This window comes from Pyrus communis, chromosome 7 (genome assembly GCF_041283825.1).
Source record: "Pyrus communis isolate YQ-2024b chromosome 7, ASM4128382v1, whole genome shotgun sequence".
NCBI lineage: Eukaryota > Viridiplantae > Streptophyta > Magnoliopsida > Rosales > Rosaceae > Pyrus > Pyrus communis.
Genome location: NC_142571.1, coordinates 7,392,950 through 7,411,540, shown reverse-complemented (window position 1 = coordinate 7,411,540; position 18,591 = coordinate 7,392,950). Strand labels below are relative to the sequence as shown.

The window sequence follows — 18,591 nt, the reverse complement described above, 5'->3', positions numbered from 1 at the left end:
CTTTCTGAGGGACATACAATGTTTCGCGCTCAAATAATATGTTTCGGTGCCCATTCAATCAACAAAATTTCTGACAAATATAATATATATATATATATATATATATATATATATGTTCGTATATTTTAAAATATAATGTTTTAACTGTTCACTTTAATGAAAAATTAAATTTTTACTCCAACAAGGCAATCCTAATACTATTAACTTATAACACATTTTTATCATTTTTGTTAAAATTCAAAGTTTTCAAATCATTTTCGTTAATTTTCCTTTGACAATATCCCACATCATTTATCCTTTATCAAATACAGAAAACAAGTCGGATTGATAAAGAGAGCTCTAACAACTTTGGGTTCACATGAATACGTAATGGATGATGCAATGACTTGATGCCACACACATTGTATCATTCCCTTGTCACATTGCGAAAATAAAATCAAGATAAGAACTGCCTGGGGATTAATTAATATATTTGTTTATTTAATTAATCAGTCAATGATGCGACTATTAATTATAATAAAATGGTCAATTAATCCCGACCTTGCAATGAAATTTATACTTAAATTCCATGTAATTTAACGATTGACGTAGCATTGATAGATGCTTGATCATTTATCTACGTGGAGTGCACATACAAATCTTTTGGTTACTTGTAAATTAAAGTAATAAGCATTGACGACCCTACTTAAGCAAAGTCAAGCTACAGTTTGTTGTCGTTTTTGGCCCTACAGGCTCATGCATCTACGTACGACAGCAAAGATGGCTACTACTGAACTGGACTAAAACGACCCAGGTCACCACAAACCCGCAGATTCACGACAAAACAAAACTGGATACTAGTAGCTTCCATCGTGTTTTGTCGCATTCCAATTTCCATGCCTGGGACTAAAATTCCTACTAAATATGTATATTTTCTAAAGTGGGAAGTTGCTTGACGTTTTCTTAGCTAATTGGATATAACATATTATTGAGGATTGTGATTTATTTTAAAATATTCTTGTTAAATTGTTATATAACAATCACATTGTTGAAAATATTTATGGGTTAATGAATGTCCACAGAGTAATATTGACTAGGGAAATGAATGGGGATTATATTTTCAAAAGGTGTGTGCTGTAAATTTCAAGGTGTAATTGTTACGTTTGTTTGGAGTTGCTCTATAAATAGAGTGCTCTGTGTGCTATCAAAATAAACCGAGAAGAAGAAAATATTAATAACGTCAGTATCTATCCCTCCCTCTTTTATTTGTCATCCTTTCGTGTTATAGTTACAATGTGATATTTACACATGCTCCGCTCATGTCACTAGTAAAGGTTATCTCTCTAACTTTTGCCTATTTATAACACACATGACTAACATTCCTACTAAATATGTGTATTTTCCAAAGTGGGAAGTTGCTTGACGTTTTCTTAGCTATATATATATTTTTTTAACAATTGATATTATCTACACTAAGGAGAGGGATGGGTTTAACCTCACAATGAGCTAATAATAATATGGTTCAAATTCTTCTTTGGTGAAAATCGAACATAAGACCTCTCAGTTACAAGTGAAGAAAAATAACATTAGATCATAATACTAAGTGGCTTTCTTAGCTAATTAGTTATAACATATTATTGAGAATTATGATTATTTTTATGATATCCTGGTCAAATTGTTATATAGCAATCATGTGACTAGCTTTCCTACTAACTATGTGACTAGCAATCAAGTGGGATGTTACTTGAAGTTTTCTTAGGTAATTAGTTATAACATATTATTGAGGATTGTGATTATTTTTAAAATATCTTTGTTAAATTGTTATATGGCGATCACGTGACTATCTTTTCAAAAATGTTTTCGTCAAAGCGATTTCATTTAAAAAAGATATTGACAAATTTTTACAAAAATATTAAAATGATTTACGGTGAATAAACTCTAGACTTCTTTTATTAATTTTTATTATCAATAGTCAAAATGATGAGTTATGCCAATTTCGAAGATCAATTTGATTAAAAATCCTTTTCATTTTTTATATTACTCTCTTGAACATTAAATAACCATTTACTATAAATACCCATGTTAAACAAAAGAGTAATGCTATTATTACCACAATTTTATACCATATTTTTTTACCATCTTAGATGACAGATAGTTGGACAAACTACATCATTTAATTTCAATTTTTTATTAATTAAAACACTTAAATAATCTTAGGTGGAAGAAGGAGACTCCTCGTATACCACAATCATCATTTAAAAATATTGAAATTAAATAATGTAGCTTGTCCAACTTATCTCCCACTTAAGATGATAAAGAAATGTGGTATAAAATTATGGTAAGAATAACATTACTCTAAACAAAATCGGGTGAGAAAAAAGGTAGTTTATGGCGTTGTCTGATTGTCTTTTATGAGTGGAATATAACTTGCTACGTAGGCAATTAATGGAGTCGAAAATAGTTAGGTATTCGAGTGGTTTAAATTTTTAGTAATTTAATAGTTTAAGTAGTAATTTAAAAAGAAAAAAAATTGAAAAGTTATGGACGTATTTTATAATTATCTTCCTTTTCTATTGGTAGAGTGAAACAGAAATAGTGGACAGGCCACAGCCCTCAACCAAAGCCATATAAAAGGGAAATCTTAGACTTAGTTTTACTAAAACTCCGCATATTGTTTATACCCCATATATTTAGTACACTCGATATTTGTTTTTCCAATTAAATTTTACATTTTGTTTAGAAGAAACGATAGTGATTTTATTCAGAACTATCAATAATGCATACAATCTTGTATGAGGACATCCGACAATAGATTTGGAGGTTCCTCAAACCAACAAAAGTTAAAATAAAAAAATTAAGGCTAACTTGGTCATACTATGTGCCACATTTCTACACCCACATTTTTGTAATACCCTCACAACCCTCTTTCTCAATATACACTCCACTTTTCTACATACTCACCACACTATTCACACCTTCAAAGTACGAGTTTTTTCTTCTTCTTCCCTTTCAAAGAATGAATATTTAGATTTGAAAATCCATCATTGACGGCCAAAATAAAAAATAAAAAAAATTGCAAATCCGTCACTTTGTAGCAAAAAAGATATAGAAATACATTAACTTCATGAATACTATTTTTGAGAATCCATCATTGTCCCCTTCCGAGTAGGGTTGATAGACAATTGAAATCAGAGCCCAGTGGAAAAAATAAAGAAAAGAAAAAACGAGTACGAAAAGAAATTTTGGCGTGGAAAGATGGAAGAATATTGGGGAGGAAAACCAAAAGGGAAGCCAATCCAATATGTTCATGGGACAGAGACTAAAAGTCGAAAAAAATATGGTAGAAAAGCATAAACAATACCATGATAAAAATACCAACACATACCATAATAAAAATGAAGTTTTAACGAAAAGTCCACGGTACTGTTTATTTTAACGAAAAACCACATTTTACACTAAAAAGTCAATCATGGTACTATTCACTTTACCCTTTATTTTGTCCTTATCATTAAAACTCAAAGTTTTCAAGCCATTTTCATTAGTTTTCCTTAATAAAAATATGGATAGGGTTTATTAGATGTGTGATGCACGTACTTTTGAAAATTATGAACGATCAATAGAGATGAATAAATATTGTAAGAAGAAAGATTAATAAAACTGCTCAAAGTTAGGATAAGGACTTTTAAAATACAGATACATTGTTATGATGACGTATCATATTAATTGACTAACGGTGTATTTGTTGTATCGGACTATTTCGGACTGGACTAGCTTCAGGGACTAAGCTGGACTGACTTAGAATAGACTAAGTTGGACTGATTTAGTGAAGTGTTTGATGCAATATCAGACTAAGAAGCAAGATTGTAATATTATATTATTTTATATTAATTTAATATATATCAAAATTTCCTTTTTGTTTTTTTTTTTATCTAGAATCATCCTCTTCAAACTTCTCCAATCTATGTTACCTTCAATTTTTTGCTCCGCCTCTCCATCCCCCTCTTCCTTTTTCCTCATTTTTGTCCCTCTGCCTGTCCCTCCTATTTCCCTTTTCTCCCCATTTTTGCCCCACCTATTTTTTATTTTTGTAACAGTGTCTCCCTCCCCTCCCTTTTTTTTTCTCTCGTTTCACCTCTATATATTGTCCCCTCTCCCATCGCTCTTTTTGTATTTATTTTTACTTTTTTTTTTCTTCAGATTTGGTGCCTGTATTTTCTAGGAAAATCACAATTGGTCAAGAAAAATCACTCAGAGTCATTGCACCCATGCTAAAGTTTTCAATCTTGCTGTCCGCAGAAGAATTTGGGTCACCATGAGACCTGTTTTTGCCATTGTTCAGGTCGATCCAGATGGCAAAAGACCCCAAATCACTGACCCAGATGCCAAAGGGGCACTGGGTTTACGGGACGATGGAGATCGGCAAAAGCCGTTTTTGGTTTGGTCACTAGAGAAGGGAGGGCTGATGCTACTCATGCAAGTTCGCGCGACGCTGCTTGCAGAAGAGGGCAGAAAAGGGAGACGGGACTAGCAATCTCGTAGTTTTTTGGGGGCCTCACTAAGACCTCATAGTGAAACCTTTAGTGTAGGCGAGTTCGGGCTAGTCTCATTAAGACTAGGCCTGCATGATAACAAACACCGGACTAGACTAATAATTAGTCCAATCTAATTCAGTGACAATTAATAAGGGCAAACAAACATTTCCTAAAAGTGTAACGATATATATAAAAATTTTCACATAAGAACGACATAATATTGATGTACCTGTCCCATTGCTCTTCAGACTTTACAACTGTTCCAAGTCTTCAAGACTTTGTTACATTTTCGGTGATGCCATGGACAACCAATTTAGAGTGTCCTTGAATAGAATCATCCTTGTTGTGCCGCTGGAATTAATTATACGCATCATAACCTAATTTTCTAGTTTAGTGAAATAACATATATGCCTACTCTTTTGTCTGTTGATTACTAATAGTAATAGCGGCTTCAAATCTCCTGCAATGACTAATTTTTAATTCAACGATAAATTTACACTGAAGAGGTGGAAGATTTAGACTAAATCATATAATGAGTATACCACAATAATAATAGTATCAAACTGTTATCCACGAGATTCAAATTTTCTTTTTCTTTTTAAACTAATTGTTTTAAAAACATGTAAGCATTGTAGCCCTAACCTAATCCTATATTTACACTAAATGATGGATAGAATAAATTGGTTTTGAACTCGCTATGTACAAAATTCTAATATGAAACGTCTCACTCATAAATAAAAAAAAATAAAAAAAAGTTTTTTAGCCAAAATAATCTATCTGAGATTTGAAATCAATAGAAGAGATCATTGAGTTAGTCCACCATCAATCATTTAGGTCATAAGGACCAAAATAACAAAAATACATTCAATTTAATAAACAATGAGCCTAAATGATTTGACAATAATTGAGAGTATTTTTGTCATTTAATTTTATTTAATGGAGATTTTTCATCGAATGACCAAAATAATTGATTGTGGACAAACTCATGAATTATTTCTATCAATTTCAAATCTCAAAAATCAAAATAAAGAGTTATAACAATCTTAAAATCCGTTTTAACTAAAAACCAATGATGCCAACAGAGTAGCAGAGCTTTAGTACTTGGTAGCCCATAAAATTTAAACTTAATAGAATACCACAACCATTATTGTCTCTCATCTCAGATGGGGTCGTGTACTCCGGTTTTTATATTTACCATTATGCAAATGTTTGAAAGTATTCTACTCTTCATTTACTTGATTGTTTTAATGCTTGCATCTGCCTGTGAGACAATGTACATATCTACCTCTTGCGAATAATGTATATTTACGGTATAAATTTTATAATCGTTATCGTTATCGTTCAACTTTTTATTCTTTATTTAAAGATCCATGTAAAAAAAAATCATCAACTTGAAGATCATTTATGCATTCAAGTGTATGGAACAAATCGATTGTGCGAGTATAAATAATATATTTATAATGGACCATTGATTTATTTGCTACATTAGGATATTAAATAATTTCTAATTCGAATTATTATTTTGTAGAGATGATCTTAATTAAAGATTAAAAAATTGCAAGATTTCATTTTATATTGTGAAAATACATTATTCGTAAAGGGTTGATATATATCCGTTCCCCATGGAAGATGCAAGAATATCATCCTAAATTAGTGTAATCCAGGAAAATGTGGAAATTTAAACAAAAAGAGTTTTGAGTCTCTAATGCGTTTGTTGGGTGTTCCTTGATGTCAAATTTCAGCTTAAATTGAGTACGCACCAGGATAATAAGAGGCCCAAAGCACAATCCCTGCTGAAGTCTTGTTGGAGTTTGGAAATCAGGCCTATACCTTAAGGAACAATGCCATTCTCTTCTGGCCAGGAAACACAGTCCTGATTAAAATAAACGATACGTTCTAGTGATACTTTTTTTTATTTTATGTCTGATTCATAGTGCGACATGACGTAAATTCTCAATTTGTATCATAAAAAAGGGATGATATGTGACTGTTCTATCACCAGGGACAACATAGTTAGGTTGTGCCAACTTTTTATACCAAGAAAACTCATGAAAGAACCTAACAACGGAATCAAAGGGGATCAAAAGCAAAAACATAAATTGGAATCCATAGTTTTTGGTTTGTCTCTGTGTGTGTGTGTGTGTATCACACTCTTCTCAAGTCAATCGTAAAAAAAATTTCGAGCATTCTCTAGGGAAATATATCAGAGTTGTAACCATGAATCATTAATTGAAGTACAACTGTTGCAAAAGATAAACAGCACATAGAAAAGCAATGATAGTAACATTGTTCAACAGCGAGGAATCATTCCTTTGACCTGCACTGCATGGTATGCTGCTTCCACTGTAGCAACCTTTCTTTTGACGGATCCCTTCACCGCGATTTTCCAGCACAAATGTGGAGTTTGTCTTCCCACTGCTGAAGAGAACACACCAAAAAAATGGCCCCTTGTGAGCCCGAACCATGCCTACTCCCACCTCAGTATGTGATTTATTTCTCAGAATTGATAAAGCCTTACTGTCTCGAACAAGAACATGTCCAAACGCTAGTGAGGGCTCAAGATACTTGGATTGACAACCCACAATGTGGGCAGTTATGGTGTCGAAAGTGGGTAGTTCCACACCACAATTGGGGGAAAAAACTTCGGTGAAGTCATCTTCAGACGGTTTGCAGTTCACAGTATTGTTGCTAGTGCAGTTTCCCTTGCATAACTCAGCATATTGCAGCGCAATGCACCCGAGTCCTGAACTGTCATTTAGTTTTGGAAGTTTGTGAGCAGTTCGATTGTTGTTGATAATGTCAACAAGATCACTTGCAGGGTTTCCTGAAGGACAAACCGCACTCAATGTCACAAATCAACAATGTAGTCATACAAAACAAGATGAACGATACACTTAACAAATATGTATTTCTATCTTATGTAATCATCGAAATTAAAATAGATAAAAAAATGTATACACTCAACAAAAATGTGAAGAATGGAATGTTAATGTTTTAACTCAATCCATATACATTAATCTTGATAGTTGGGAATTAAATACCGGCAGGGACAAGGTCACCAACGATGCTACTCTTTCCTACTCTCACCAAGTAGTCCTGCAAGTTAATATTTCACTTCAACTTCCAACTTTTCAAACTGTAAAGCCAAAGACCAGCGTGATGCTAAGGGTCCTACTGTAAGAACCAAGTTATGAAACATCATAAGGACCAACTCGTGTTCATCAAATGTTCATGATTGGTATAACCATTCACTCGGGCTTCTCCCTAGTTCGGTTGGGATTCTGGTCGGTGGTCACTCTGCATTCTGTTAATAATCATAACAGGAGAAGGGAAACACTGAGAGTACCTTGACGAACAATGTTAAGATTGTGGCGGACGAAATGCTTTTGACATTTTTGAATGACGGATTACTATTTGAGAAGTGGAAAGTGAATAAATGCTAGGTCACAGAGATAAGAAATGCAATTTAATCCTCTAACTTCTAGAACAAAAAACTCTTTACTGATGAGTGGCTGCTGCGCATTTCTTATTTAGCACTGGACCTTCTAATTAACCCATCATCCGTGTACGAAGTGCACAAAACAATCTAACAATTATTAGAGTGTGAGCATCCAACTACTTTAAATTCCCGTTTTGGGAATCACACTCTAAACCCGCCCCCTCGCGTGTGTGGTTACTTAAGTCAAACACAGGGACAACACCCAGAAACAATACAAGCAAAAAGTACTGGTAGGAAATATCAGAAACGGAAGCTCCAAATGAGACAGAAAAATAGAAAAAAACACAAGACAAATACAGTAAATATATTGCAATATGCTGCATCAATACTTGAGTTTGGAGAACAAGTTGTAATTTTGGAGGAAATGTATATGCATAGTTCCTTGCTGTAAAAACTAAAAGCTCAAACAAGTTATAATTTTAGAGGAAAGATAAAAAAAGAATCTGCAAGTTGAGATTATATTGTACCATGGCTTTTGGAGCAAACAAGAGCTGCTAGTAGCAGATGATTGAAGATTATGAGCCACCCCCAGCAACAAAGCATCTGCTTCTTCACCATAATCTCACCTGTGAGAAAAAATGGGGGTTTTACTTTACTCAGAAAGCTGAGTAGAAAGAAATAAACTAAGAAAAGAGAGAGAGAGAGAGAGAGAGAGAGAGAGGAAAGTAGAGAATAATATGAATAGGGTATTGATTACTTTTTCATGAAAAATACAGGAGAGATGTGTTTGGTTGGCGAGAAAATGCAGGAATAGGAGTGGGAAAGCAGAGGGATTTTCCAGGAGGAGAGAAAAAGGGAAAAACGTGTGGGGTGGAAAGTGCTTTACCACTGATGAAGCATTGCAGAGTTTACGGACAAAAAGACGACTGGTGGTGGACCCTTGTAGCCGTTGTGTGTTCTGTGCATGGATTTCTTTTGCATAAGAAAACGCAGAGGATTTGAAAAATTGGAACTGGGTGGGGCCTAATTTTGGGGATTAGTGAAGGGGTGAGAGGGTTTTTGGGCAAGTGATCACGTCATCCCTCGACCCAATTAGGTGACCACTCGGATCCGGCCCGACATTATTCTGAGACTGACCTAACTCGGTGACCCTCGGGTTCATCTCGGTCACATTATATAGACCGACTGGTGGCTGCCGAGCCCAAAGCGATAATGCTGAACCCCCAATGTCAAGATTCTCGAATCAATTTGGAGATTGTCGACCTGACACTATAACCTTTGAATTTGAATAACAACTTAGATGGATCGGATATTTAAGTCAGTGTGACGTCTTAATCTAATAAGACAATACCATGTGTTAATCTCATTCCACATGATATTATGTTCTTGGACGAACGTCATTGTAACAGTATACTCAATCCATATAAACCCGCCTCCTCAACTTGACTTGGTGATTGTTGTGTTTGATCGGGTGTCGCTAGACCTGACTTGCTAATTGTTGGACACGGTTGATTGACCACAAGAGATGACTTGGTAACAGATAGATCTGACCCGAGAATAGCCAGGCCATACACTGTGACCATCAAACCCGACCGGGTTTGACGTGACTACCGAGGGCGACTATCGGGTCAAGGATCATCGGGTCGGGCCACTTTTGCATTACCAAAACAAACTTGACCTGCTTCTATTGCCAACAAAGCTTAATGGGCCCAGCCCATGAAATCATATTCGGGCTTTAGACAAAACATTATAGACCCAACCAAGCTCATTTTTGCCAGCACACACAACACAACATAAAACGTCGAGGAACCGAACCATCTAGAACTCTGCCGGTTCAACTACTCTCTCCTTATCTCACACACCACGAAGCACCAGGGTTTAAGATATCTGCCCCACTTCTTCCATCCCCAACATTTCTTCACTCTCTCTGCACCTCCACTGAAACCCCACCATCTATCTTCGAGCTCTGCCATGGCTTCCACTTTCGTTACACTACCAAGTCCTTTGCTGTACAAACCCAGCACCGCTTCTCTGTCCAACGGCCAGAAGCTACTCCCAGGTGTGTTGAATTTACCTCCTGTCCAAACCCTTTTCTTAGTTTCTTGTATCTTTCCTAAATTTCTGTACTTTTTTAATTTTATTTATAAAATGTTGTTAATTTTGATAAATTGTGATGGGTTTTGCTCAGGTCTGCGAAGAAATTCTTTGAGAGTCAACGCAATTACCCAGAAATGGGAACCCGCCAAGGTTTGTGGGGTTCTGCGCAATTTGGGATGGCTATTCTCTTTTATTTTGGTGATGCATTGGTGTTTTGATTTTTGTGGTTTGTGGGTTGCAGGTGGTTCCGCAAGCTGACAGAGTGCTTATTCGTCTTGAGGAACTCCCTCAGGTATGCTGGTTTTTGGTCTTGCCAATTGTGTTTGAAAGTATGGAGTGGAAACTCGATGCGACTATCTTTTATTAGTCTGAATCCAAAGCATCTATGTCAATTGAGTACTTGGGCTTTGGGCTGTGACAGTTGTGAAGATCCGTAGCATTATCAAATGGCTTAATGTACTACTACCAGTCGCATTGCTATGACATTTTCTGAGCATTTCAAATTTTTCTTTCAAGTAAACAGTAATTTTCCCTTGAATATAAATGTCAATCTTTTGTGGTTCTTTCAATCTTTATGTGGTGAAAATCAACCTACAAAACCTAAAATTATATGATTATATTTGTATATCATCTCTATGATATCCTCCCATTATCATATTGTTGTGATATCATACCATGATGCATTCAATAACAAATTATGATAGTGTGGAGTATGTTAACCTTGTATATGCAGAAATCTGTCAAGTTAAGCCATTGTATGTGGTCCTGTGAAATGGGGATAGTGTTATCGGAGTAATCTTGATAGTGGAATGGTACCTGGCCATTGATTTTGTCATTGAGAATCAAGTGGAGAGAGCATTATAGTTTTTGAATGATTTTTCATGGCTTGAAGACATATATATAGTATAGTTCTTTACAGTTAGGTGGTCTTTCTTAATTTATTAGTCAATCTTTGTTGGACTTTAATCAAGGCATGGTAGGAAAGTATTCTGACATTACCATTTGTCTCAGATTGTATTAGGTGGATTGGGTATAATCTTTCATTTGTGTGACTCCTGGATTTTCGTGTTCCAAGTTGTTTGATAACCGGTGTTGAACTTGACGTAGGATCTTCAGATTGAGTAGGAGTAAAGCTTGATCAGAGTTGAAAAACTAGTTTGAAACTTGAATTAAGGGCATTGGATTTAGGTATAGTACTTCGCACTCTTAACTTTGGTATATAATGGATGGTTGTAGGGTTTAGGTATGGTCGTCCATCTGCTTGTACTTTGAGCGTATGAATAAAAATCTTTCTCAGTTGGGGATTGAGTTCAACTACATGTCTTGAACTTGATCCATGATTTGAGCTTGAGCTTTAATGGTGTGAGAAGTCATCCCATCTTATTGGCTTGACTCAAGTAACGCTTCATTAACACTGGTGGCAATTTGAGTTATATTCCCCTTATGTGTCTGTGTGGGTCTTTCTTTTGAAGGTGGGCACTCATCTTACCCAAGGTTGGCTTGAACATGTGGCACATGATTCAAATGCTGTAATGATTGTTGTGTCATGCTTCCTTATGCTGTCAAAGAGATAAAATTACCCTATATACCCTCACAGAATAGTAATGGTTTTAGTGAGACTTATAGTGTTGCATGCATCTCACGCTTTCTTTTTCATTATTGGGCAAATGGCCCAAAAGTATATCTATCGCCATATTAATTGCTTAGAACAAGAAGTTCCAAAGGATTTCACTAGTTATTTCAATTTGTCTAACCATAGCACCAAGTAGCCTACTTTGCACCATGTCCTTGTAAACTAGACCCTTCACAAATCTTGATTCATGATTTTTTACGAGAGCTATGTTAAGTTCTAATAGCTATAATGGTTGATTACAATCAAATGTATTCAAAATGAAAACGGTTTTTATTCCCTCATTTTTTTTTGAACTTTTTGGTTTGCATTTGGGATGCTCGTCTTATGAAATGCCTCAAGAGATTTCATGTTAATTGCTGGCTGTTAGTTGATTTGAAAGCAGTGGGTTAAAAATTGACTTCATTGTTTAATTTTCTTTTTCCTTGTTATATCAAATGGACAAGTATATGTGTAGTTGTCTACATAATATCTTACCTGTTTTGAGACATTATCTTATGATAAACTGCTCTGTGTCTCAGAAATCAGCTGGAGGAGTTTTGCTGCCCAAGTCGGCTGTTAAATTTGAACGCTATCTTATGGGAGAAGTATGCCTACTTATTCTATTTTGCATGGTTCTAGTTCTTTATTTTGAAGTAAGACCCAGGATAATTTAACAAGCATTGTTATTCTCAGATTCTCTCTGTTGGTGCTGACGTTGGGGAAGTGAAGGCCGGAAAAAAGGTGAGCAATTAAAAAGTTCCCAAATAATGACAACTTTTTTCTGGTGTGAATTAATGTTGATTTTTAAAATTAAACAATTTTCTGATCAACTGAAGTCATCCGTTTTAAAACTTTAAACTTTTATTTCCAAGTAGTGAGATAGGTGCTTAGTATCTCATCTTAACGGAAATGCTTATCATTTTGCAGGTTCTTTTTTCAGACATAAATGCATATGAGGTAAGTAGAATTAGTTCATGTTGAAAATATCATACAGTCCCGATGTAAAGAGTCTGAATAAATATTCAGGAATGGACTTCCCTGTATTCTATACATGTCGCCGGGCCACCTTTCTTTCTTCTTTAGTTTTCTGAATAAGTTAAATTGTCTTTAGTTTCTTGTTGCAATAGAAATTAGAACACCATTTCAATTCTGAGGGTTTATCTTGTGACGGGTCTAGAACGTGCACAATTTTAGTGTAGAACATTGCTGACACAAAATAGCCATTCTTTGCTCTGTTGACGCTTAATAACGGCCGACTGTAAAACATGGTACGGAATAGAGACATAATATAACTGTAAGTCTATGTTGCGGAAATGTTCTGCTGGTGGTGCATGTACTGGCTGCATATTGATGCTTGCACGATGAATTGACATTTCGTCTAATTTTTGTCTCAGGTGGATTTGGGAACAGATGGCAGGCACTGCTTCTGCAAAGAGAGTGAATTGTTGGCTGTAGTCGAATAGAGTTTCAGCTACGCGGGTAGGGACAATGGTTTACAGAATTGTTTCTTTAAACTTTTCGTTGTCAGGTTGGTTTTCCTTGTAGTGTCTCTAACTTCTAAAACTATATATTCAGTTGGAATTTGTTAACACCACACTGTTTATGCATTTAATTGTTTGAATTTTGTATTATTTAACCTCCATTGTGAAATGCAAGCTATGATAATCTAAAGTAATGATGGAAAACTCGAAGCATAGGGCAAATGTAAAAATGGCGGGGAAGGAAGCTGGAAAAAATTCCCAAAAATCCCAAACCTAACCGAAAAATTCCCGATCCCAAACCAAAAAAGTCCTAAACTAAAATTCCCAAAATTTTTGGGATGACATACCAAACCAATCTCAAAATTTTGGTACGGGAATTGGTATTGTTTCCTCAATGTTTCGGTAATTTCATACCAAACCGAAAATAAATATTATATATATATATATATATATATATATATATATATATGCACATTATTATACATTTGAATTGTTGCTAAATACTACTAGCAATATAATTGGTGTAGCCTACAAGTAGTAACCATAGCCTTTTGCTCCATTTGTTCAACGTTGTCATCCAACTTTTGAATTTTTAGAATTTTAACTCTGCCATTTGGTCTATAGGTGTAACCATAGCCCTTTATTGCCACATTTGCTGGCACGAACCTCCCACACACACTAACCTTGCACTGTTGCTTCTCAACCAAATGTGTCTAGTTCTTCAACACGAAATAAAAAAAATTGTATTCTTAGTTTTCGAACATATTAGGTTTGTATCTTATTTTTTTGCCTTTGGGTTTGTTACTTATTTTATTTTGGTTGCATGTTAATTTAACTTGGTATGAATGATTGGTATTTCAATTTGTATGAAATCTGAAAATACCTAACCATCCCAAAATACCGAAAATATTTTGGGAATCCTGAAAATTTTCAGTTTGGGATGGGATCTCATTTTTTGTTTGAGATCTCATAACGAACCACCCTAAAGGAACGCTATGTGCGAGAGGAGTTGTTTTTTTTTTTTTGGTTGTTGGTTTATCAACATATTACACAAGTTCAGCCATCCAAATATTTCAAAAACTGCCTAATTTGAGAAAACTGAAAATGAAACTTTGAACGAAAGTGAACACCCTAGAACTTGTTGAGAGTGCCTAAGTGTGAATTCCACGTTGGAGAGATTAGTAGGAAGTATACCAAACGGGTTAGGAAGTTTGGTTAACTTGGGAGAGCTTTCGGCTCTGTTGCAAACCGACTTGCATTTGCCAGAAAGCAAATTACAACATTTAAAGAAGGGAGGATTGAGTTAACCGTCAAATGGGTAATCTCTCTTATTTTGAGCTTCTTGGAGTCACGTTTGCCATTGTTCCTTGGTACCTTTGTACCGTAAGAAAGAGAAAGAAAGGTGCACACGTCAAGTGATTCAGAAGAATTTCTCAGGCTATCTTACCAAAGTAATAAATTCTCCGTTGCCAACTTGATTGGTATGGCAGGTTTTGGGGTCTGTTTATAAAGGAGTACTTGAACAAGGTGAAATTTCATTTGCCGTCAAGGTAATTAATCTCGTTCGTCGGGGGATTCTGTGAGTTTCATTGTTGAGTGCGAGGCTTTGAGAAATATCATACAACGTAATCTTATGAAGGTACTCTGTATATTTGGGATTTGACTATCGTGGTTGTGAGTTGAAGGCCTAGTATATGAGTTCATGGTTAATGGGAGCTTAGAGGAATGGTTGTATCCAACTGAAATAATTGGTGAAAACATGGAAAGACCAAGTATCTTGAATTCTTCTAAAACGTTGAGTATTCCAATTGATATTGCTTTGGCATTGGATTATCTGGATCATCATTGTGAGATGTTAGCATTGTACCTATAAAACAAATAAACACTTTTGATTAAACACCAAGTCAAGCACGCTCACAAGGTGGGGTTTGCCTTGATATGTATGGACATTTGATTGGCCTAGGCACGTTATCCATTGTATGGATGAGGAAAGAATTTCCCAAAGATGTTATTTAATTAATAGTATCTTGGGATTATCTTATAATGACCTTAATTGGATGTGATTGTGATTTCTTACTCGATAGAGTTGGTCATCAATTAGGAAGGTGTAAAGATAAAATTTAGTAATTAATCTTATATTTAATACATTTGACTTGTCTCTTCACCATGAGCATGAAAGCTTGATGAGGTTGTAGTTAGTTGCTCTGACCTTCAAGGATGTTGAACTCCACGTGGATTAAATGTTGGCCTCACCAATTTAATAAAGTTATTCTCGTTTTTCGCTGGTAAAACTCATGTTAAGATAGGTTCCAAGGAGCTATTTCGGGACTTCCTTGAGATGTACAAGCACGCAATCTCATCCGGAGTCCGCGTGAAGCATGTGAAGGAAGGAAGCAGCCACGAGCCGTCTGTCGAATCTGCTAATGTGGGATAGACAGCCATCAAGTTCCATTCGTATTACTTTGTTATGGGATTCACCTTCCCCATGTTGTGCTTTTTTCAAGAGGTGATATTCTCTATGAGGTGTGCTCCTTGAATGCAATCCGTATGATGGTGGAATTCTCGAACTTGAGCAACTTCTTTGATCTAAGATTGACCATAAACAAGTTCATATACTTCTTCAAGATTGACTACAAGGATGGCGTGGGGCAGCTAAGGTCTCGCCATAAGCTTTTTGATTCCTCTAGTAAAGGTAATCAAGATTGGGCCAAGGACACTTTGGAGGTCAGTGGGAGTCCGACTCTTCGACTGAGTAGCGCGTACGGACTACCTTCATTGATGGTAAGTGAATTGCTCCATTCTTGGTGTGCTTGGAATTTTTGTGAGCTGCCCTTGACTTCAAGCTACTGAATGTCTTCTTTCCTTTATGTGGATTTGAAATATGGCTTATCTCCAAAGAACATGCCAGACAGGAAGAAAATACATGTTAAATCCGATTCTGCGAACGACGAAGGAGTGAACCTGTGAGAACAAAGACCAAGAAAGATTGTGAAACCAAACGCCTAGGAGGATGGTTCCGTAGGTACTCTGACCATCAAATCAGAAAGTGAGAGAGATAATGGGAATAGATGTCAAGTGTATTGAGAGAGTTTAGAGTGCCTAATCCTTTTTTAGGAGTCGTGATACCTATTTGTAGATGATGAGGAATCGTTCTGAGTGCTCTGCCAATACGTTGTAAGAGTAATTGGACTCAATAGCATGGCTTTGTCCACTTAGACGTCTCCGCTGCGCGGTTCAGAGCAGTCTTACCCTTGCGCAGCATGGATCAGCGCTGCTTGCCATCTGCACAGCATGGCCAGTCATGTCATCCATACCAATCACTCTGCCAGTCTGCCGTGTAACATAGATCATGCAGTTTGGACGAGACAAGATTGATTGGCATCTGAGTGGAGGTTGTTGAGCATGGCGTGGGGTGACTACGATCGCCACTCCGGCTGGAGTGCCTAAGAGGAGATGGACACAGATATTGACATCAACCTCCACGGCGTTAACAGCGGGGCTGGGTTCGCACAGCGCCAGGCCGTTTCTGATGAAGATAACGCAGTGGCCCAGCCGTCGACTCGACGGTGGCCGCCTGGGCATCGTGGTTCCAACCAGTTGAATCTCTGCCATCTCTGTTGTTGGGTCATTCTAACTCGAACCGAAGGCAGAACGACGATCACTGTTGATCAATCGCGATGAGAAAATCACAATAAAAAACCACTATGTTTGGATGAAGAAATTTAAGAATACTAAGAAATTTAAGAATACTAAGAAATTTAAAAATAACGGAAATTGAAATGACGAGATTTTATTTTCTAGAATTTGTAAATTCTCTTGTTTGGTTAACCTAAAATAACAATAGAATTGAATACGAAATTTGTTATTTTTAAACTCTCAATCATAGAAATTGAGAAATGACACCTATTTACATGGAATTTGAACTCGGGATTTGGAGGTCCCAAATTCCAAGTTTTTTTCCACGTAGAAATTCTAAATTTCTATGTTTATGAATCCAAACAAGAGAATTGGTGCCTGTCAATTTATAAATTCTGACTTTTACCAAAATTTCATATTTATTTCTCTCATCCAAACATAGTGTAATTTACAACAATTTACATTAAGTCTAATAAGTTATAATAATTTCTAAAAAAAATTATTAGATGACATTATTTTATAAATTCAAACAAAAATACAAAAAAATTTCTAAAAATATAATATTCTTAAAAATTATAATATTTTGAAAAAATTTTAAGGGCCTGTTTGGTATCCTATTTGAAAATTTTATCATTTCTTAAAACATTTCTTAGGAATATTTCTTGAAAACAATTTTTTTTAAGACTAAAAAACTTGATTGGTTTGTGATTTTAAAATTTTAAATCTTACGACTTAAACCAGACAAAAAGATCTAAAAAGAGGAGGTAGCATGAGCGAGAAAGAGGACAGAGGAGAAAGAAAGTAAAAGATGATTGGAGGAAAGAGAAAGAAGAGAGAGGATAAGAGGAGAGACGAAAAATGTATAAAAAAAAGAAAAAAAAGAGATAGATTTGGAGTGAGAAGGGAGGATGGAGAGAAAATAAATTAGTGAGTTTAAATTTAAAAACTCTAAAAACTAACTTTTTATGTTTTTAGAGAATAGGCTATATTTTTAAGTTAGTCTTGAGTTCAGTTTTTGAAAATAGTCTTACCAAACAAGTTTTTAAGGCCTAAAACTTGAAAATTGTTTTTGAATTTAAAAAGTTGAATTCAAGTAGAGTACTAACCAGATCCTAATATTTCCTAAAAATTTCTAATGTTTCTTATTACTTTAGTCTAAAGTAGGGGGAACGGTACTGTGCAATTTTATCTTAATTTCATTTTATTTACGAGTTTGCCATCGGGCTGATTTTAGTCCAAGTTTTGCTTTATCACTGGCTCTCTTTGCCCCTGCTTTTGTTAGATTTCACGTTATTTACAAAATTGCCACCACCTTTTATTCTTCGTTCGGTGAGGGTTTCAAGGATGAGAGGCCATCCCGTTCTGTCTATCGCTACTTTTGATCAACGAGTGTGTGAGCTGTGTTTCAGCCAAAACGGATTTTTCATCTCTTCCATACTCAAACCCTAGCCTCTCCACCTCTCTCCCTCACACACAAGCAAACTTCATCTGAAAGCCGAAGAGTCCAAAGCTAAATCCCTTCGAACTCTTTGATTATGAACATCCATTGTCTTCTCCTCATCTTTTTCTTCTGTTGCTTTTTCGACCAGTAGGAATGCTTCAGGTGGTGCTGCTACTGCTACCGCTATGACATTTGAGCGCTTCGCAGGTTGGGGAGGAAGACGACGACGAATCCACTCTGAGTTAGCTTGGCCTCCTCCGCAACACTAGCTATACTTCTTCCACAACTTCTGCTACTTCTTCTGCTGCTAATGGGCGGGGCTTTTCCAACTGGGTTTCTTACAAAAGAGCTTCATTTGCCAGCGCTGTAGAGAT

General features: G+C 35.8%; 2 protein-coding genes and 1 long non-coding RNA gene across 4 annotated transcripts; 2 read left to right on the top strand and 1 right to left on the bottom strand.

The window, feature by feature from the left end:
* Positions 1–6,679: 6,679 nt before the first annotated feature.
* On the bottom strand, positions 6,680–8,866 carry LOC137735238 (uncharacterized). Of its 2 annotated transcripts, XM_068474648.2 has the most exons (3): positions 8,708–8,865; positions 8,478–8,576; positions 6,680–7,335 (listed from the first exon to the last, which is right to left on the bottom strand). In XM_068474648.2, exons 2-3 carry the CDS (start codon positions 8,566–8,568, stop codon positions 6,737–6,739), a joined length of 690 nt encoding a protein of 229 aa, XP_068330749.1. In that variant the 5' UTR covers positions 8,569–8,576; positions 8,708–8,865; the 3' UTR covers positions 6,680–6,736. The 2 variants fall into 2 exon arrangements, with proteins under 2 accessions (XP_068330749.1, XP_068330750.1); XM_068474649.2 differs by having other exon boundaries at positions 8,478–8,866.
* An 864-nt stretch (positions 8,867–9,730) lies between these two features.
* Positions 9,731–13,248, top strand: LOC137733761 (10 kDa chaperonin 1, chloroplastic). The gene is made up of 7 exons (XM_068472941.2): positions 9,731–10,009; positions 10,139–10,197; positions 10,289–10,339; positions 12,199–12,264; positions 12,353–12,400; positions 12,587–12,616; positions 13,054–13,248. Exons 1-7 carry the CDS (start codon positions 9,922–9,924, stop codon positions 13,120–13,122), a joined length of 411 nt encoding a protein of 136 aa, XP_068329042.1. The 5' UTR covers positions 9,731–9,921; the 3' UTR covers positions 13,123–13,248.
* Positions 13,249–15,261: 2,013 nt separating this feature from the next.
* LOC148695614 (uncharacterized) lies at positions 15,262–16,113 on the top strand. The gene is made up of 2 exons (XR_015964220.1): positions 15,262–15,921; positions 16,039–16,113. It is a non-coding gene; the product is annotated as an uncharacterized LOC148695614 (long non-coding RNA).
* The last annotated feature ends 2,478 nt before the right edge of the window (positions 16,114–18,591 follow it).